Source organism: Lagopus muta, chromosome 4 (genome assembly GCF_023343835.1).
Source record: "Lagopus muta isolate bLagMut1 chromosome 4, bLagMut1 primary, whole genome shotgun sequence".
Taxonomy (NCBI): domain Eukaryota; kingdom Metazoa; phylum Chordata; class Aves; order Galliformes; family Phasianidae; genus Lagopus; species Lagopus muta.
In genome coordinates, this window is record NC_064436.1 from 57,634,434 (window position 1) to 57,655,978 (window position 21,545).

At 38.3% G+C, this 21,545-nt stretch overlaps 1 protein-coding gene across 3 annotated transcripts in view; it reads left to right on the forward strand.

Annotated features, from left to right (window-relative positions):
* The first annotated feature begins 4,707 nt into the window (after nucleotides 1-4,707).
* The window catches only part of RAB28 (RAB28, member RAS oncogene family), a 62,399-nt gene continuing 45,561 nt past the window's right edge, over nucleotides 4,708-21,545 (forward strand). For 2 of the 3 annotated variants that reach the window (XM_048942131.1, XM_048942130.1), the window contains exons 1-3: nucleotides 6,292-6,473; nucleotides 13,044-13,140; nucleotides 18,051-18,139. In XM_048942131.1, the coding sequence (XP_048798088.1) occupies nucleotides 6,396-6,473; nucleotides 13,044-13,140; nucleotides 18,051-18,139 (264 nt within the window). In that variant the 5' untranslated portion in view covers nucleotides 6,292-6,395. Of the gene's footprint in view, nucleotides 4,727-6,291; nucleotides 6,474-13,043; nucleotides 13,141-18,050; nucleotides 18,140-21,545 lie in introns of those variants that run through there. The other variant, XM_048942129.1, reaches the window with a different exon arrangement.

Here is a 21,545-nt window from a genome sequence, read left to right on the forward strand (position 1 = left end):
TAGCTAACACGCTTTCCTTCAACAGTGAGAAAAAAATGTTTACCACACTGCAAATGTGGTGTGGCTTTACTAGCAAATTCGGCTAATGGAAAGACCAGAGAACTTGTTTGTGAATTCACACAACCAGAGAGCAAATTTCCAATGTGGGTTTTTCATGTTAGCTGTGGCCAGAATTTCTGTTAGTGTCTTAAATACTGTCTGGGTGATATTTAGCTATTTTCCTTTTCACAATGTAGGGAAAATTTAGCACCTTACACAAATAAAAGAAAAAAAAAGAAAAAAAAAAAAAAGCTACTATTTACTTCACTCCTTTCCTTGGCACAGACAGGGCAGAAGAAGATGTGTTATTTAGTACCAAACGCCTTTGCCACTTTTGTGGGAGGGTGGATGAGGTTAGCCATCTCTTAAACATTTAGCTTGGCCTCCATAGTCCCATGCTTGGTGAACCTCACTGGTCCCATTTTAGTGGGTAGTTTGTGGAGAACAGCTGGCTAGTGGTTATTCCCCTTTTTATTATGCAATGTAGTTCATAAAAGTGGCGGCCTTCAGTTTAACCATATTCCTCTGTGGAAAGTCTTGTTCACTGCAGAGTCTGGGCCAGAGACATTTACATCACTGTAATCACCAAGCACTTAAGACAGTTATTCCTTAAATGACCTTGGGTTAGCAAGAAGCAAAATGGAAGAATGCTCTTCCAAAAGCAAGTATTTCTAACTTGAGTAGGAACTGTTTTTCACGTGTATTAAAAACAAATGATTATTTACCATTTCCATTCAGTTGCCAGTCTAGTCATCTGCAATAATCATTCAGTCTGACTCAAGGCACAGTAATCAAACAGCACATAAGAAAGATGACCTGGCAAAGATGTTAGAGATGATACCAATGAAGAAGAAACTTAATAAAAAATATTTTTAAATCTCTACTACATTGAAAAGTAATAGCTATTTTCTATTCTGCTCCACAGCATAGTAGCAAGATCAACATAACAGATTTGCTATTGTTATTTTTTACTGATGCACCTTCTACCTTTTGCTGCAACACTTTTTCTTTTCAAGGACGTCCTCCTCATTCAATTAGCAATTATAGCAATTTCCATCTTGAAGATTAGGAGAGTCCATGGATCTCAACTGCAAGGATTTGAAACAGAAAACCTGACATGAATGAAATACAGTAAGAAATCTGTGTGTATGTGCGTAAGCACAAGAAGAAATAGCAGAACAAAAAGGAATATCTTGTATTGGTAACAGAGGACATGGCCCCCAGACAATCAAACAGAGAAATGTGTTGTTCCCTCAAGTGCTGAAGACACAGTGCAGATGAGAATAGCAGAAAGGTTGCAGGATCTCACACATGCTGTTCCTTTTTCCATCAGTCCATATTTCCACCTCATTCAGGTTGACCCACCCCTAGTGCCAGTATTTAGGAGGAGTAAACCCAGCTCTGACGCAGGGAAGGATTACACAATTTATTAATTTTTGCTATAACTATTTACCAAGGATGTAGTGATTTTAGCTTATTTTGCAGTGAAAAATAAATAACCAGATTAAATGAAGATTTTTTTCTTTTTTTAAATTCACTCTGTGCTGATAAAGGCGGGAGATGAAGTAGCAATCTCCAGCAGCTGCAGTAGCAATAATCAGACTTCACTTACAGACACCTGAAAGTCTCAGCTGAAAGTGAAATCCCACTTTGACTACACGTAAACCTTCTGACATCTGGCTTGTTTTTCTCAGTAACCTCTCAGGGAATCCTGAAAGGTGTTTCACATACCCAAGAGTCCACTGACTGAGATCTATCAGGTAAGGGAATTGAAATTCTCTCCTTTTATTTGAAGTATAAAGATAGGAAACTCTCCATACAGTTTGGTTTCATATACAGAAGTGAATTTAATTCAATAGAAAATGCTCAGCCTGAGTAATACACCAAAATGTGACTGAGAATGGGATTACAATCAGCTTCATATTTAGAAATTAAATTTAATTTGGAGATTTTCAAATTACTTCCACTTTATCACTGAAAGTATGATCAGGACTATTAGTGATGTTTCTTCATAATGGAATAAGATATAATATGCAGAGAGTATAATTAATATCAAAAGAGAAAGTATCTAAATAGTGATTATTTACTGAATATCATACATTTAATTTCCACATTGTTGGATGACTAAGGTACTCTTACAAGAAAGAGTATTCCAAAGCAATGCTCAAACATTCTTAGCATCCAAACAAATGCTGAAGAAAAAATTCAAATTATGAACATACTTCTATCCTGAATAAAAGGGTCTGCAGTGTGTTCAGTCTGTTAATCCCAAGACTTCTCAACCATTGCTCATATGTTTCCTTAGGTTTAGAGCATCAGGTAGCCCAAGACCAGCTTTTTTTCAGCTATAAAGATCTGTTGAGGCTTAGAAAATAATTAGTTAAGAATGCAATTTCAGAAATATATAATTCAGTCTCATACACAGATTTTTAACATAGTGAAAAAGGAGTTTAGTTGACCACTTAACACTTGCAATACAAGTAACTCATACACTTAACAAATGCAAAAAGGCTTCTGGGCTGAGGTGTCTGATTGTGTGTTTTTACCTGTGTCATTTTTTCATTTTTATTTACAAAATTATTCTTTAATTTCTAAGCACTCATTTAAATAGATAAGCAATGCAGCCTCAGGACAAACAAGGTCATGAATGCTACAACAGAGATGGAATAGCTCCTCCTATACTGTTCACTCATTTAAGTTGACAAAGCTAAAAAAAAAAAAAAAAGGAGTTTTTCTAGAGGAAAAATGAATGTGTACTGGGATGAACTTAACTCTGGGGACACGTATTACAACACAGACATTTCTTTGTCATATTGCAAAGGAGAATACACTGGGCATGGAACACATTCCTCTGACTGTCCCACTTTTGCACACTCAGCCCCGAACCCCTCTAAAACTCTCTCACACACAAAAGCACTGGGCAAATCTTATTTCTCTTGTATTTAAGGGTGACACCAGCTCCCTCCTGCCTTGCCCTCAGTCACAGCCTTCCATCGTGAGGTGAACTGCACCTGCCCAAAATGGCCGTAACACCCTCGTGCCTCCTGACACACGCCTTAAAGGTGCTGTGTGCTCTGTCAGTGCAGGGCGACCATTTTGGTACGCAGCCCAGCTCTCCCCTCTGGGCTGGAGCCTTGGCTTACCCAGCAAAAGTTCTGTAAGGGCTGAGGCAGCAGCAAGGCTGTGGCACCTGCATGCAAAGGTGTTCCATGACTGAACTGTGGTCCTCAATGTGGGAAAACATAAAGCTGAGCTCCTGGTGGAAAAACCGTAATAAAAATGAGGAGCCTGGCTTGTGTTTTACTTGCTAACCTGTGCTATGAGAGCATGGGTATTAACATCTCTTCTGGAGAAAGGAGAGAAAAAAGTCCTTTTTCTTCATGAGTTGTAGGTAGCTTAATTGAAAATCCTTAAATTCATATTTTTCTATTCACTTTCAAGGAGACTGCAGCAGAATCAGCTGGAGTGGGGATCGTTCCACCAGTATTCCCGTTGGCTTATAAGTGGTCGGTCCTGATAAAAGTATAGAGCTTTTAAAAGCCTTGTGGTAAGTGCACAACAGCCCTGTATGTGATGAGTCTTCAAGGAAAATTCCACATTCATCCCCAGTGCCCTTCCTCCTGATAAATGCCACTTGGCTGTACCCTGATGCTGATCCTATGACATTCCTACTTAGGACAACTTGCAGTAAAATTACGCTCAAAATGATTCAAAGTGGAAAATACTTGATGAGTAACATGCTTAATTTGTTTTTTTAAGCATGAGAAAGTGACATAGACGTGTGTCTGTCTGGTTTTCCATTAGAAATTTGGGCCTTTTCTCCACTTTTTTAAACAATGTCACTGGGAAAGCTTTTGGCCTCAATTCTGCATACAGATGAACACATGAGTAATTTTCTTTGCATAAGGAATCATGATCCCACTGAGGAGTCAGTAAGACTGTGTACTTGTAAGATTGGAAACTTCTCACAAACATTCCAAGCAGAAAACCCGAGACAGACTGAAAGAGGAATGATTTTCATCCAGGTGTTATACACTGTTGTTTTAAATACTCTTAGTTTGGAATTGCATCAGGTAAATATAATTTACATGGTTTATGTTATCACATTTGTTCAAGTTGTTTAAAGCATACACAAAGAATTGTTACTGGCATATTGGAAGCATGTGAGTGTCACATATGGGTGTGCAGTGATCTGGCATTATTGCATGCATGAAGAGTCTGGAATAAAGAACATGATTCTTAAGGTAGCAGATATAATGGGATAGCATGCATTTTGGAGGACAAGTTTATGAATAAAGTTATAATGACAAATTGCTTGAGCAGCCTGAAAAATATAGGATGATATTACATGGGGACATGTAGAATTTAAATATTTATTTATTTAAAATAAATAATTTTAATTTTTTTTATTAACTATATTTAAATACTTCAATAATTCAAACCTTAAAGTGAATGACATTTTTATAACAGAAGGGGATTCAGAACTTTTTTTTTTTTTTTTTTTTTTTTTTTTTAGTAAATCAGAAACAGTATGAGTCAGTAATGTCATACTGTGAAGAAAGCAAACCTCATACTGGGATATGTAAACAGGAGTCTGGTATACAAGACACATGAAGTAACACTTCCACTCAGCACTCATAGGGACTCAACCAAAGTACTGTATCCAGGTTTTGGCACAACGCTTCAAGTAAGTGGAGAGGGGCCAAAGGAAAGCAACTTGAATAATCAGAAGTCCAGTAAAGACAACCCAGGGAACGATGGGAAGAGGGGGAGTTGTTTAGTCTACAAAAAACAAGGCTGAAGACAATTTTCAAATACTGCTGCTGTCAGGTAGAGGTTATAAACTGCTGGTCATCATGCATAACAACATAGTGGTTTAAAATTTGATTAGGGCTAAAGTTTTATTACTGTTTACCTATATGGATAGCAAAGTTTTGAGTAGATAGAGACATCACAGTTTTTGATGACTATCTGGAGGCTCTTGGAAGTTAGACAAACAGCTGTAAAAGATGGCTGAACTGCAGCTTGGAGAAAATAGGCCAGACAAGGTGTGATGCTTGCTGTCGTACTTGTTTTTTATGCCAGGACAATATTTCTTTATAAATATTACATATCTTATTAATCTGTGAAAACCCAACCAAACAACTTAATGGGCCTTAGCCACGCAAGTAGATTCAGCTAGTTCTATTAAGACTTGCTAAATTTCCTAGACCTGTTAAAATGGGTCACAGATCACAGCTTTAATGTATGCAAAGGCAATCTCCCAAGGACTTGCTTATTTCATAGAATCATAGAATTATAGAATCACAAGGTTGGAAATGACCTATAAGGTCATCTAATCCAACCGTCTCCTCATCACCATTGCCACTACTAGCACTAAACCATATCACGCAGATTTGTAATCATCCTTTCCTAGTTCTCAAGGTGGCTGGTTCAGAGCTGCCCTTTGCTGGAGGTTAATGGTTAATGGAAGGCTGCAGGATGAAGGGTGGGCACCCCCTCAGCACAAGGAGCCTGGGCTAACATGGTCAGTGATGGCATACTGGTGGAGCTTCTGTCTGCAGTGTTTCAAGCTGCAAAGGGAGAGCAAAGCTCTGAGTTAGCCTTAGTGCAGTGGTTTTCACGTAACTTTCTTGGAAGTCTGTTGCTCCTTACAAATAAAAAAGGAAGCTAGCAATAATTTTTCAAGGCTGTGCCTGAAACTGGGCAGAATTAAGGCTGTGAGAAAGGAGCACAGTGCTATTAACTCAGAGCTCTGTGACACCTGATGCACCGCCGGACCGAGATCTCTCGGGCCGGGCGCCGGCAGCTCTGACCGCCAGCAGACCCGCGGCATAACACGCCACGTCCCTCAGCACGGGGACAGCTCAGCGCCGGGGGAGCAGCCGGGAGCCGGAGCCAACCCCAGCCCCACGCAGCCCCCCTCGCCGGTTCCGTCCCGCCGCCCCCGACCCCGCACCAATCCCGCAGGCGGGGCCGCCAGGGCCCCCATCCCCGTCCTCCGAGGCAGCCCTGGCTCCGCCCTGCGCCCTCTGACCCGTGCTCCTTAGTTACCGCGCGGGGCGTCACTCCGGGCCCAACCACTGCCGTTCTGAGCGCGGCGCCGGGCTGTGCCACTGGCCCTCCTGCTGGGGGGGGGGGGGGGTGAAAGTGAAGGCATCGCGGCTGCCCCCTGCGTGTGCACGCAGCGGCTGCCGGTCTCTTATCCACTCCCCCTTCCCTCCTGTCTCTCGTTGGTTTCGTCCGGTGCAGCCCATAGCGACGGCGGCCGCGCTGGGGGAAGATGGCGGCTCCAGTCTGGGCGCCGCGGGCGGCTCCGTGATCGTCCCACGCTCCTTCTTCTTCCCGCGGCGAGCATGTCTGACTCGGAGGAGGAGGAGAGTCCAGACCGCCAGCTCAAGCTCGTGGTGCTGGGGGACGGCACCGCAGGGAAGGTCAGTGCCACGCCCGCCTCCCCGCCTTCCTCCCCCCGGCTACCCTCCGGTCGCCCCCTGCTCGCCCCCTGCTCAGGCCGCTCTCCGGGTGCAGCTCCGCGTCCGCTCTGCGCTCGGCGGCGGCGAAACGCGCCGTGAGGTTTCGGTACCGTCGGCTCTCCTGGCGAGGCTCGCCAACGAGCGGGCGTGCGCGGCTGTAATCTTCTTCTCTTGAGCTTTAATAAACACAGCGGCTCAGAGCTGCTTTCCCGTTTGCCGGGGAACTGCGCGTTCGGAGCTCTCGGTTCGGCCCGGAGCTCTGTGCCGAGCTCCGTTCTAAGCTCCGTGCCTACGGGGCACCCGCAGCGCTTTGCGTCGCTCTGAAACGCAGCTCCAGGGCTCTTTCCGAGCCGCCTGCAGATTTCGGTTCTTTTTTTTTTTTTTTTTTTTTTTTTTTCTCCTTTCTGTAGCCGTCATAAGCGTTGTTTAGGAGCAGTCTGTGAATGAAAGCTGTATGCCAGTGTTTATGCGACAACGTGATCAGTTGTGATTGCAACTATTGTAATAGGGAGACTGAGGCCTCTTGTGAGATGCGCCCATAAGTACTTGTTTGATTGTGTATTTTAAGAACACAGGTTTACCTTTGCTGTTGATTTTTGATAAGGAAGGGATGTGGGGAGTTTGCCTTGTGCAGTTTAGATGGAAAGCAGGATTACTTGAGGTGATTTAAATGAGCTGCACGTCCTTAACAGAAATAAGCTGTGAGAGTGTGATTGTCTTACTTCACCAGAGCTTTATGAAGCAATAACAGCTTTTTTTTTTTTTTTTTCTTTAGTCATTTGAAATGCAGTTTGAGGTAGTGTTGTGTTTGTATGATGCAGTAGGTGGAATGTGTGATGAGAGAATAATAAATGCATGGGAGTGATGGCTGGAGTGTTGTTTCATGAATGGCTTTCCGCAGGAGTTTTCCATTCAAATGGAAGAATCCTTTCACTGCTCCCACTCAGCATACTGTGGCATGACCTCTTGCCAAACAGGGATTTTCCAGCATTCTTGAGTTTTGATGCTGATTTGCGCTGGTTCCTACCCTTCAGTTTGGAGCTGCCACTCACTGAATCTCTGCTGGCTCCAGGAATCCTGCACATCAAGTGCAACTTATTTTCCATGAGCAGCAGCTGTGTTGTGGTGGGCTGCTTTTCCTCCTGTTCCCCCTAGATGATGCTGTAATAGAGGCTTCTTCTAGTCATCTTTATGGCCTAGCAGCAAACATGCAATAATGGATTCATTGTAAGATCTTGTAAAATAAAGAAGTGATTGGGTTTTGAAGTGGAAGGATAAAACATGCCTAGTAGTATTTCAGGCACCTTGGAAGACTAAATTGTTGAGGTTCCTTTCCTTTGTTGGCTACTCATTTGGCTGAAATATTGAAACATGCATATTTCTATATGTTTTCGACTAGCCTGTTTCTCACATCTGTTTTACAGCTGGTCTTTGCACACATACATACCTAGCCTCTCATTTGCTATGCAAGACATTGCTTTTTCTCTTCTGTCATTGGGATCATTGGAGAAGAGAGGTGTAGGAAATAATGGAATACATCTTTGAGATATCACATATTGTGTGTTTAGTGTGAGATTTTTCAGATTTGACTTCTTTCCGTTGCTTGCTTCCCCTCTGCCTCTTTTAAAAAATATTTTATTTCTTCCCTTTTGGCCATCTGGGGCTGTCTGGGCTTCAGTTCTCCAGGGAAAAAAATAGAAAGACGTCTTTGTGCATCAGCAAGCTGAAGGTGAAAAACTTTTCTTCTTCACATCAATTAGAAGCAGTATGATTAAAGTTCTGCAGAAGTGTTGGTGGCAGTTTTAAAACAAATCAGAATCAGTCCTGAGCTAAGGGTAATATTTATGTTTGCTCTAGCTAGGAATTTCTCCCTCCACAAGGTGAGGGATGGATGTTGTTATTTGTTAATTTTGTGGTGGCTTGAATAATTATAGAATGCTTAAAGTTTTAAAACAAGGAGTAAGCACTGCTGGAACAAGCTTGAAGGAGGCAAGGTTGTAAGGAGAGGAAGAAATGAAAGAAGTGCGAGACGGTAAAACCTGAAAAAGCATTAGAATAAAATGAAGATAAGAAGAAAATGTTGAGTTGTCAAAAGGAAAAACAGAGGAAGGTAATGATTGGTTAGTGAGATATTAATAAGAGAACACTTTTTGGTGTGTGTATGAAACAGACAAACTAGGAAAGCAAAAGAAATCTGTAATCAGAAGCAGTGATAGCGCCAAAGAATCCAAGAATTATCAATAGCAATTAGTTCCTTGCTTCTGATGGTGGGAAGGATCATAGATTACTAAAGCTGTGTATAGAAGCCCTTAGTTCACTCTCTCCAAGCCAAAATGATTTTTCCATTAAAATAAACCAGTTCAAGTATGGATTGGAGGAGAAAAAGAGGACATTATCACACACATGTTCCTACTCTCGCTATGCACAGGCTGGCTTTTATTGGAATAGGTAACAGTTCTGGTTACTACTGCTGAAAAAAGTTTTGGGCCTCTGGAATGAAATCTGGGAGCTATTCATGGGCAGAGAGGGTCCTGAAACCAGGGCTGTGGGAGGAGGGGAGAGGCTGAGGTTCCATCTGTTTACCATCCTTTGGAAATGGAGGCTGAAACACCTTATGTCTTCCATTAGTGGATGGTGAAAATGAAGGAGATAACACTCAACCTGTTGTAGGTATTCACATGTAGTGAAACGTAGGCTGGGATATGGAATGATGTCCCTAATCGCTTTTGGATTTGTTAGGATACCTTCTCGAAGTGTTGTGCTAATTCTGGATCTTGTCATCTTGTCATGCTCAAAATATTGGTAAATGTTGACTAAAAATTTTCACTGTACCATTTTGAAAATGGAAAACTTCATCAAGTGTCCTTTGTGGATGGAGCTGTCTTAATAGATAAATGCCTGACCTTAGAAGTCCTGGTAGTCTCTATGTCAGTGAACAAAGGTTCATCAGTAGTTAGCAGTGACTTTACCTTCAGATGACAGGACTGCTTCCTTTGCTTGTAAAAGGCTTCTTGTGCCCCAACCCACAGAGCTAGGCCGATCTCAGTCAGAAATTCTGTGTGGGACAATTACTTGCTTTTGAATTAGTTTAAACATTTTTCTATTTAGACTAAGATTTTCATTTTGCCTATCTTAAGATTCTTAAGATTCTACATGAATATTGCTGTGCTTGGAGATCAACAGCTTGGTCTTTGAGAAGGGAGGATGGAAAGGGATGGATAAATGTTGCTTTTTGGTTCTCAACTGGTTGGTGAAGTTGTTATGTGAATGGAGATTTGTGGCTCCAGCACTACGTGCTTGCATCCCATTCAATTTTGGCTTTGGTTTTAATTACTTATGACAGTGATGCAATCCTTTGGTTTCACTTCCTGAAAGCATTCCTCTATGGGATTTCATTCAAAGGATTGCCTTTGTCAGGCTGATAGTAAGTGTCAGAACTGCCTATCACTGCTTGTTGTCTTCTACTGCTCTGCTGCTATTTTGTTAATACTTCTCTTTTCTATTCCTATTTCTGAGTCAGTAGGTGTTTAGGAATGGCATGTCAGCACAGTTCCTAGAGTCTGTTGATGACATGGAAAAATATAAACAAGAAATTCTTATCTCGCCTGTACCTTCCTTGTATCTTCATTTCCCAAACTCCTCAAATATCCTGTTGTATTTACCCTCAGAATGGTGTAATTTTTTGTGTGTATATATTTACTGTTGTCTTGGTTACTGCATGTCAGAAGTCAAAGAAGTTTAGTTGTCGATGGGGGGATGGTGGTTGTAAGACCAGGTTCAATGCTGCATTGCTATTCAGAACAGCATATGAAGGTGGTTTTTTTTTTTTTTTTTTTTTTTTTTCTTCCATACTTCAGGCAAATGTGTGAACATATCAAACTGGGCTAAAGTCACATTGACTTGGAGAGGTGATGTCTTGCTTGGCTTAGTAGTGATGTGGTGGACCAAGGCCTTCTTGGTATCATGTTATCTTCTGATCTCTGGATTAATGGCTGAGAGTTCCTGTATTGAACCTAATCTTATTTAAAAAGTTTTCTCACCATCTCATTTGTTTTTAAAGCTGCAGTTCTGCTGAACCATTCTTTAATTTGTTTTACACAGATGATAACAATCACATCTTTACAGGCAAAACTGTTATGTAGTCTTTCATGAGAAGCATGGTAAAGAACAGTTTTAGGATGATGGGATTACTTGCATTGCATTACATATTAATTGTACCTGAATGTGCCGTGAGATGATTTGCTGTTTGCTGTTGTGAAGGAGTTGGAGCTGTTGCCTGCAGTGTTGATAACTTGCTGCTCTTATTGGTTGACTGTTAATTGAATGTATGTTGTTTATTTTTACTAAGACCCTTAGAAGCTCACAGGGGATATTGAGTGTCACAGAGTGATAAAGCTAATATTTACTGAGCCCTTAAAACAAGAAGGGAGTGGCTGCTTATTAAATGGGGATCCAAATTAGCATCTTGGAGAAAATGGAACACTGATACAGCCAGATGATATTTTAATCTGCACTCTGGATACTGATATTCTTTTATGGGAAGGAAGAATGTGCTCTGGATATGGTGTATTTATTTTTCTGTGGTGTTCTTATTCTTATATTTAAGGTCATGACAGATAAGAATAATGTCTTTATAATACTGCAGTGCTAATTGTTGACATTAAGAAAAATCTAAGAAATAAACACTACTGATTTTATTGAATATTACAGAATAAATTTGTCTTGAATTTTTTTTTTTTTTTTTTTGTCTGTAATGTCAGTATTACTGTCACATAGCTGTAGGCAGAACGATCTTCTCATGATTCATCCTCTGTGGTCGTCTTCCTTTCCAGAGTGATATAAATATACAACCATAGCCATACAAGTTCATGTTTACTTCTCCCCACTCCCATTTACTTATTTTTAATTCTCTTTAGGCTTGAATTCAATGAAGTAAATAAAATGCTGACATAATCTTTAATTTATTTTTATTTTTTTAATTACTTCCTAAACGTATCTTCTCATCTCAAAATACCACTTATTGTATGTGGACAGTGCTAGGAATGTGAATGTGATTGAAAACAGCGTATCTCCTGTTATTTACTTCTCAGGTAATTGTGTAGTTGAATACATGTTTGCCTGTTAATACTTGAGCTTTAATGCCCTAGCTCTTCTGGTCATGTTTTCATGCCAAAAAGAGTCAGTTATCTTTTCTCCCTGTGTGTGTTTGACACATTAATAGCGTAATTCCGATCTTTGTTACAAGAGGTCCATTAACAGAACTCGCCTATTCTCGCTATTTTAGAACTGTTGGTGCTATTTTACTATTGCATTCTTAGCTAAATGTACTCTAACAGCAATCTCTAATAACAGCTGACGTGACTCCCATCTTCAGGTCTTGATGGACTGAAATCTGGCAGGAGTTCCTTTTTGTCCATCTAGAGGTTTGTTTGTTTGTTTTGTTTTTTTTTCAGGTAGCATAAGGATTTTGTGAAGCTCTCAAGCTTCTCTGTATGTGCAAATACATAAAATATCTTCTATTTTTCTGCAGTTGCTTTGTTTCTTATATTTTGAATGTCATGTCAAGGAGAAATTTCAAAGTATGTGTCTTTAACTGGATGTTGGTTATGTTACCTACCTGATGTTCATATTTAATGTATTTTTCCAAGTATGAACTTTTCATTTTCTCAGTAATTGCGTTTTCTATTTTCTTAACTCTGGATTGTGTTGCTTTTATTTTTTTACACGGAGATCTTAAATTGCCAGTGGAAGAATGGAAATGCTGTGCTTTGTTAATTCATGAAATTGTGTATCCTTTTAGCAGTATGTAGTAAAAACAGATTCTTTACTATGCCTTCAGGGCATTGGTCTACTTTTGTAAATCCACATAATATAAATTGAAGGCATAAGTTTCCAAAGTTCTGTCTAGAGGAATGATTCTGCAAATGTGCATTTTAAACGTGGGTTTAGTCTTCTCTTTGTTGAAGTGTTTGCAGTTTCTTCTGTCTTAGCCATCAGTAGTAGCTGATCCTGAGTCCTCAGTGTGCAGTGGCAGGTATCCAGCCCTGCTTTGGAGCCCCTGTGGGGCTCTCCGTTGTGCAGATATCTCCTTTTCCCACAGCCTCCCCTCCAGAAAATAACTGGTCAGGGTTTGGGGTGTTCTGCATCAGAATGGACCCTTGTTTGAGAAATGGCCATTTATCAAAAGCCAGCTGTTTAAGTATAGGTAGTGAAGTAGTGTCACTTAGATTTGTGTCAAGTTGAGTGTACTGATGGCACCTCATTCGAATCTGTGTAATATTTTATGATATGGAAATTGCAGTGTATTTAAATGCCAAGGAAATATGTGTCTGCTGATTTCTGTATAATTTGGTGGCTACTGCTGCCTCCTCTTGTTGTGTTGAATCTATCTATGTAACAATACAAATCCTTGAACACTGTCAGCATGCATTGATTTAGCAAGTGCTTAACTGTATTTCATGCTTCTTGGTTTAACTTCAAACTTTATACTGTTTGAAATTTATCAAATAATTTGATATTGTTCTGTTTTAGACGTCCTTAGCCATGCGTTTTGCCCAAGAAACATTTGGAAAACAATACAAACAAACCATAGGACTGGATTTCTACTTGAAAAGGATTACACTGCCAGGTAAGAGAATGAAGATTCTATCACTGAAAGATTGGGACACAGTAAAACCTGTAGAAACAGTCTTCCAAGTAATGTATACTGAATAAGCTCAGTGCAGTGCTTTTTGTTGTAAAATAATAATAAAGAAAGGTTACTAAGTAAATTTTCTCAAAATATATTCTTGCCAGGTGGCAAAGCGTTCAGTATTTGCAACATATCTTACAGATTTGAAGTTAAACGCTGCTTGCAAGTAGGAGGAATGCTATGCTACCTGTACTCACGATTTTTCCTATCTCTACTAGAGCATACTCTCAAGCATAAGACAATGAAGTAGAAATTTAAGTATAGTCATTGGAAAAAGTATCTGTGTTTTGAAAGAAATAGTTTTAGTTTTTTTAAATGAAGTGCACAGCGTATTTGGGTTGTGTGTGAGAGGCATAATGCAGCTATGGAATCGCGGTGCTCTAATATGTGAATGCTGTTTTATGCAAGGCAGCATGAAATTGCTGGCATTTAATAGACCACTAAAATTTAGGGTCCCTCGGCACTCATAAAAATACAGTTTGAGCATTCAAGATGTTTCACTTCACGACGGCAAAGAAACTATTTAGATGCCAATTGCAGCATGCAGCATGGAAAATGCAAAGAAATAATTCAAAAAGAATAGTTACTACTAGAAGGTTGTTTCTGAACAATTGGGGTATAAAATAAGCCTTTTCATTGACTGGTGGTTGCTCAGTTTCCAAGCCTGAAAGTTTTTCATTAAAAGCAATTTCTTCTGTTTTCAGAAATCAAAGTTAGAAAAACATTAAATGATGAAAGTTGTAGTGAGAGTTGATAAATTTGATGCAAGTTATGTGTTTTTTCCTTGAGAGGTGGAGGGAGAAGCCAACTCAGAAAGTTAATATTCTACCTGTAACTTAAAGTTGTAAGAAAATACAAGATTCCTGAACTTAGTTTCTTAAAAGTTACATCTCCAATAATGTATCTTGATTATGTTTATATATTTCTTTAAAGTGAAGCAGAATGATCTTTTCAGACATTCTTATGATCACTGATTTGCTTTGGTGATTTCGCTGCTTATAGTGATACATGCAAATGGAATATGTCCACAAATCATGCTGTTTGCATGCTGAGAACTTGTATTTTGCAAGTTTTTTTTTTTTCTTCTTCCATTTGTTAAGCATGCACAAGCTATTAATACGCTACTGGGATTCTAAATGTTCTTTTTTAAGCAGAAAAACATAGAAAATTATCATCTATTGACCCATTCATATTTTACTTCTAGTTTATTTTTTAATAAAATAAGAAAGTAGGTAAAAATAGCACCAAAACAACAGCAGAGTCTTTGCATCTATTTCACTTGTTTATTGTTAACAAAATACTACAGACATAGAATGTATTCATACTTGGAAAAGGCATTTTTTCAATAGGTTGTCTTTCAGTTTTTGCCCATGCCTATATATGTATTTAGGGAGATGTAAATCTGTATGTTTTTTAAGAGCTAAGGTGGGCTGGTGGGGGGAGTGAAAGAGAGTGGGGGGTAAAATTCTAAATACCAGTGTGGAAAGCATTACTTAAGTAAATGGATTTTTCTGATTTCTTGATTAGTTCTGGGTTTGCAGAGCCGTTCTATTTACATGAAACATTAATTCATGTCGCTGCACAAGAATTATAATGTGTGTATCAGTAGGAAAAAGAGCCGTGATTTCTCGGTGGGAGAGCTGGCAGTTGACTATTTTTACAGCGTTTGAAATTTGCTCTTCTCCTTTAAGCAACGTTTCAGAAGTTGAAATTGATGATTACTGCAATTTCACAGAAGTTTATATCGTGGTGTATTCAAAATTCATTTTAACTTCTTTAATAAAATATTGGTATTATTATTTTTAATGAGAACTATTTTTTTTTACCATTTCTTTTAGTAACTAATGCAATCTTAAAGGCAAATATTTAACTTGCTAAAACAGCATGGCTTGATGCAAATACTAATCTCTTGACTATTTATTTGTTTGCCGTTTATTTCATTAGTGACTTAAATTAATCTTTGATTAGTTGTGAACAATGTCTTCTATTATTCATCTGCTGAAAAAGTTGTGCAGTTTGTTTGAATTTTATTTTTTTCAAATGCAAATCAATTTCAGTGTATTTTGTGATGCAGTGCGTTGTACCGTTTGCATTCAGCCGCTGCGTAGGTTTTACTGCTTAAATAGCTTTTATGTCAGTCAGGGGTTGTGCTGATAGAAATTCTGAAGTGCCACAGTCAAATACCTTTTAGGAAGGTTGTGGGTGCAGTCGGGTAAACAAGATTCTTCTGTGAAAAGGATTTTTTAAGTCTTCAGTGCAAGAAGTGGGCAGACTCGTGTTTTTAGTTCCATCCTGACTGCGCAGCACTTTAAGTAAGGTTAACCAGTGCACCAAGTGTACCTCTGCAGGGTCAGTGTGCAATCAGCCCAGTGGCTTCAGTTCATACCAGAAATGGCCTGGATACCTGCACTGTGCTGCTTTAGCTATTTTAGTTTTGTACTTGCATGCTTTTTCTACAAACTTAAGAAGTGCTAGCATTTTCCTGTTCTGGGATTCTTCAGTTACTTTTATTGTATGTTAACTTTGTTTCTAAGAACTGTCTTGTTTTATACACAGGTTTTTCTTGTTTTGTTTCCATTCTTCAGTGTGTTCCTATTTAGTATATTAAAAGACAAAACAACAAACAGATTTCAAACTTCTCTGCAGAAAACTCTTCTGTTGCTCTCATAGTCACTTATTTGCTAGGCAAATGGTCTGGCATTCTTTCTTCTGTCAGAATAAGCTTAACACTTTTTTTTAATTTTTTTTCTTCCCCTAGAATCAGTCTGAACATAAAACAAATATTACAAGACCTACATATACATATTTAATATTATTATTATATAACATATAATATATGTATATAAAATACATAATATATATATAATGATATTTATGTATATATTATCTTTTTTTAAGAGGAAAATAAAACATTGCATTAGGATTGATCAACATGAATTTCAGTGAGGCCTTAATTGAGAACCATTCCAACTTAAATGAACATTCCAACTTTTTTTTCTTTTTAACTCTTCAGTTTCTTTCTTTTGCTGTTGGTAAAGAGAATTTAACAATTCACAATGAGTTTTTTTAAGGTGAGGAGTAGAATGCATACAACCAATACAATACTTCAGCATGGTGGACTTTGGAGAATGTTTGTTGATTTACCTACTGAGACTGAACAGTCATTTCAGACTGCCTGTTCACCAGTTCATCCCATCCAGGTGATGGAAGACTTACCTGTATTGCTTGGAGTAAGTTCTGTTATATTATTTAAAAAGAATCAATTAATAAATGGTGGATGCACATTCAAAACAGATAAGCTTCTTGTTTTATGAAAGGTTGCCTTTGCTCAACTGAAGTTTTGTAATGTAATTACCAAGCTCCATTGGAGTTTCTGTGTCTTACTGTTGATAGAACTGTATGTACCTTAGAAGTAGTCTGAATAGATAGTTTCATGTGCATCTTTGCATATTTGACCATAGTAGCAGTTTAGAAATCTGTGCTTTTAACCAGATTAAAGCAAAATGCATTATAAAAGTGTAATGTGAAGTACTTATTAGCACAAGTAGCATATATTCAGCTATGTAGTTCTAATTTATTGTTTGTAGTCGTGGAATACTGGGATATATTTCCGTGGAGCATACTTGCACAACTAACATGTAAGGCAGTTTGGTTTAAATTGAAGGCTGAACAGCTCACGTGTGAAATAAGGTTGTTATTAACTTGAAGTAGCTGAACTCAAAGTATGTGTTAGCAGCCCAAAATACTGTATTTTTCACTCAACTCAAATGTTGTGATGGGGAATTTGTCACAATGTGTGTACTTCTTGGAATAAAGCTCATAGGTGGTTATGATTGTGAGCATGTAGAATTATTATTAATGTGTAATTATGTGGAGATGGAAAACTTTTTAGTTATAAGGGCTTAGTTATTACTTTAGTGCTGCTTAGAACTGCTTAGTACAGTTCTTACTGCAAAACAAGCCAAATTGTATTATAATAACTGTAAGCATGTTGTAACACAGGCTGCTGTGTGCACATGCATAGACTGTGGATTTGAGTTTTTGGCCTTCAGAATATGTATGACTTGTAGGGAATTAAATATGCTGCTTTTTTTTTTTTTTTTTTTTTTTTGTAACCATGTTTTGAAAGCCTGTTAACAGTTTCAACAGTCTTCAGAACTGATATTAAAACTGTTTAGAGTAGAAAGGCAGATCTGTTCTTGGTGCAGATTCTTGGAAGATGAAATTATGTAAATCATATTTAACTTGGTTGTCTGCTTTGGGGTGGTGGATAGAGGAAATTTAGTTGGCGTTGGCAGTGTAGACTTGTATCTGCATCTCTGAGTTAATGTCAACCACATAATTCTTTACAGTAATACGAAGAGCATCACTACCAAAATACATTTACTCTGCATGTTTTCCATTGTGAATTTTCCTTACAGATGTGGAGGTGGAAGGCAAAGGGGGCACAGAACATGAAACAATATGGTTAGGTTGACGTTACCTTCCACTTCCAAGTGCTTCACTGTAGAACTTTCCCTGTGAAGTTTTATGCATTCCTTGAGTAAAGTATGTTGTATAACTTCTAGTCAGGAATGATATACTTTGTGTACAATTTTGTGAAATAACTATGTTGGAATGTGAATATTTAACTATGGTTTTATGACATTGTAGTGAGTTACCTGGACACAAGTGACTTTTTTTTTTTTCCTCCAAATGATGGTTGTCTTTGTCTTTAAATTTGCGTTATGCTTGTAAAAAGCTATTGCTGTTGATATGCTAAGAGATATTACCTGCCATAATAGTGTAAATTAATTGTATCTAAGCTTTCTAGGTTACATAGTAATCTGTATAATTTTTGTTTCCAGGAAATTTGAATGTTACTCTTCAAGTGTGGGATGTAGGAGGACAAACAATAGGAGGCAAGATGCTGGATAAATATATTTATGGAGCTCAGGTACAGTATTGATTGTGATAATTGATTCTATAGTAATTACATAAAATTAATTGAAACTGTGTTTGCAATTATAAATATTTTGCAGTGTGTTGTTTTGTAGATCTTGAGTCTCTGCTGAATCTAAAAATAACTGATATTAACATGCTATTGTAGGCGATTTTTTTTTTTTAAGCTGATTTAAAAAGCAAAGGAAGAGTGTGCATTTGTAGATCTGAATAGCTCAAGAACAGATGTATGTTTCTATGCTTTTTGTCTTAAGAAAAGCAATCATAGTAAATTGTAAAGGCGATTTGGATATCCACATGGTTGATACAGGGACTGCTTTTAGAGCAGATGCCTCCTGGGGAGAAGAAGTAGAAGGAGGAAATTAAGAGCAATCCTACACCATTAAACTCATACATACAACTGAGGTTATAAGAGGGCAAACAAAAGGAGACAACCAGGTAGCTAAGTGTTTTCACAGAACTCCAATCCATGAATATTTGTTTTATTTTTATTTTATTTTTAAATCAAGTAAGCAATATAAAGTGAGTGGTGGGTTTAGGTAAAAGCTATATATTATAACGATATCTTGAGTTATGAGCTGATTTAAGAGGAAGTGCTGTATGCCAGAATTTCTAACATGATTAATTCTAAAACATACTCTCTTCTTAAACTTGGAATTGGTAATGAAAACAATAGGCATCACATGTTTTAATATTACATTTATCAGAAAACAAATTTATCTTTTTAAAATCTACAATAATTTGAAGCAGAAAGAATATGGAATTCTGAAACTTGGATAGAAGTTTTGTACTGATAAAGACAGTGCAGGAATGATTAAGGAGAGTAGATATTGTTAAATTCATAAGTTTGCCTTTATCTAATCATTTTGTCACTGTCAAAAAAGATCTAAATGTTTTCAGCTGTTGCATCTGTTTTATAGATGGGTTTTTTTCTTATTTCTTTAATAAAAAAAATTTGCTGCTTGTGAAAGATACACCAAGCAACAGACTTCCATGACAGGCAGAATTTGATTAATCACAAATTGATGCCATATGCCCCAAGTAAACTCAGTAAAAGAAATAAAAGGCAATTAACCTTTTTCCTGTATTGAATTTGGTGATAAACCTTAGGAGTTCCTTATGAATGATGGTACATCATAAAGTTAATAATGTCAGTGCCCCAAAGTAGGTGAAAAGTTATCAGTAAGTTTAAAGGCACAGTCATTTGTTTTTATAATGATTCATTAACAACAACAAAGAAATCTACATTCAATCTCTTTTTCTTTGTTCCTTCCCAACTCTTCATTGTAAACCTATTTTTTTTTTTCCGATATAAACTTCTTTATTAAATTTCTTATCATTGGAGCTGATTTTCAACACGCTTTTCTATTAAGTTTGTAACATCATTTTTTGAAGATAGATAAAGCTATCTTTATTTTCATATGTGTGCAGAACACCAAGAATAATTCTGAAAAGCACCAAGCTTGCTTTCAGGCAAAAGCCTATTTAATGTTGAGCATCTGTATCTTTGTAAAAGGAGAAAGGGAAAAGATGAAGCAGAGTAAGTAGGAGTAATTTGAAGGAAAAATATTATGTAAATAGACAGCAAAGCAGCAAGAAACTAACTGGGAGGAGCTAGCATGGAATTAGCAAGATTAAATTAGGCCCAACCGGCTCAATTGCCTTCTGTGGCACTCTGCAAAAAGGGTAGCAGTAGATGTTGTTTAGTTTGACTTCAGCAAGATTTAAAGTAATTTCTCCTGGTATTAATACACAGAAAAAAGCCCACCAACAACAGAGATGTAGGTTGAATGGACAGACCAAAAGGTGACTTGTGAAACATACAGACAGCTGGAAGTGTTCCGTAGCTTGATACCTTTCTGTTATCTGCTTATAAATTGATTTCCTTAGAGGTTGATACTATTTCATGTATTTTATTAATCAATGGAATGAAATATTGTAAGTTTCTCAAACTGGGGAGTAGTTTTGCTGACCCCCCTCAAACTGGGGGTCGATTTGCTGAACGTGAGAGCTGATCTTGAGAGAGACCATGACAGATAGCAGGAGTGGGCCTGCAGAAATGTGGTTCAGAGAAGGCAGAGTCCTCCACCCAGGACAGAATAATGTTGTGCAGCAGTAAAGGTTGGGAATCAACAGGAGAGTGACCAGCGAAAAGCCACTGGGCTGTTTAATGGATTGGAGCATCTCACATACGAGGGAAGGTTGAGAGAGCTGAGGCTATTCAGTCTGGACAAGAAAAGGCTTGCCAATGTATATAAATGTCTGAAGTGAGTGGGCTAAGAAGGCATAGCCAGACTCCTTTTATTGGTGCCCAATGATAGGCAATAGTCACAAACTGAAGCACAGTACTGTCTGAACATCAAGGAACACTATTTTTACTGGGATTAACCACGATCTGGCGCAGGCTGCTCAAAAGAGACTGGAGTCTCCCTCTGTGGAGATGCTCAAAAGTCATCTGGACACAGTTCTGCACAGGTGATGTTGTATTGGACTAGATGAGATCCAGATGTCCCCTCCATCCTCAGTCATTCTGTGAAAAATCTTTGGAAGTGGAGTTCTTGGAGGGGGGGGGGGGGGTGTTGAGGGGAGGGGAGAGGTCAGAGGAAGCAAGTCAAACAAAGTGATTATCCTGTTCTTTGACATTTTTGTGGCTGCATTGGAGCACTGTGTTCAGTTTTGGATTCCCCAGTACAAGAAAACTTTTTAAATATTGGAGAAATTCTGGCAGACTTCTATAAAAGAAGCATGTGTACCTTTGATGTGTTATACCTGGATGGCTTTTGTGGTGCGACTGGGATTTTCAACATCTTGTTTTTGAAATGCAAACAGTGTACATAAACATAAAGGAGACAGATTGGATGTACTCTAGAAAATGTGTAGAAATTGTCTAGAAATTGCATGTATTTTGCAAGTGTGAATCATTCCAACTTGAAGTATGTGTGTAGAATAGCATGTGATATGCCTCCAGTGTGCATCGTGCTTTGGTACAGTAGTTGCAGACAGCTGTAGCATGATTAATGTTGTTGCTCATCTGGATGATGAGACTCAGAAATCACAAATGGCTGAATTTTTTGGCTTTTTTGCTCAGAAATTCAACTATGTGGTAGACCTACCTAAAAAATAATAGACTAGCTGTAGGTGGAATTTTTGAGAATATACCCCAGCTGAAATCATTTACTTCACTTCAGTTGAAACATGATCAGGACACCAGGGGGAGTATGCAGAAGTTACTGGAAGTTTTCTGATTAGAACCAAATCAATTTTACAGGATAGCTTGTATAGTTAAGCCATGGTTCCATTTTTGATGGATGTCCCTCATCTCCTTGTCATCTTTTAAAGTAAGAATGCCAGATTTGGTGATGAGCATCTGCTTAATCTTCTTGCGTGGATGAAGCTGGCAA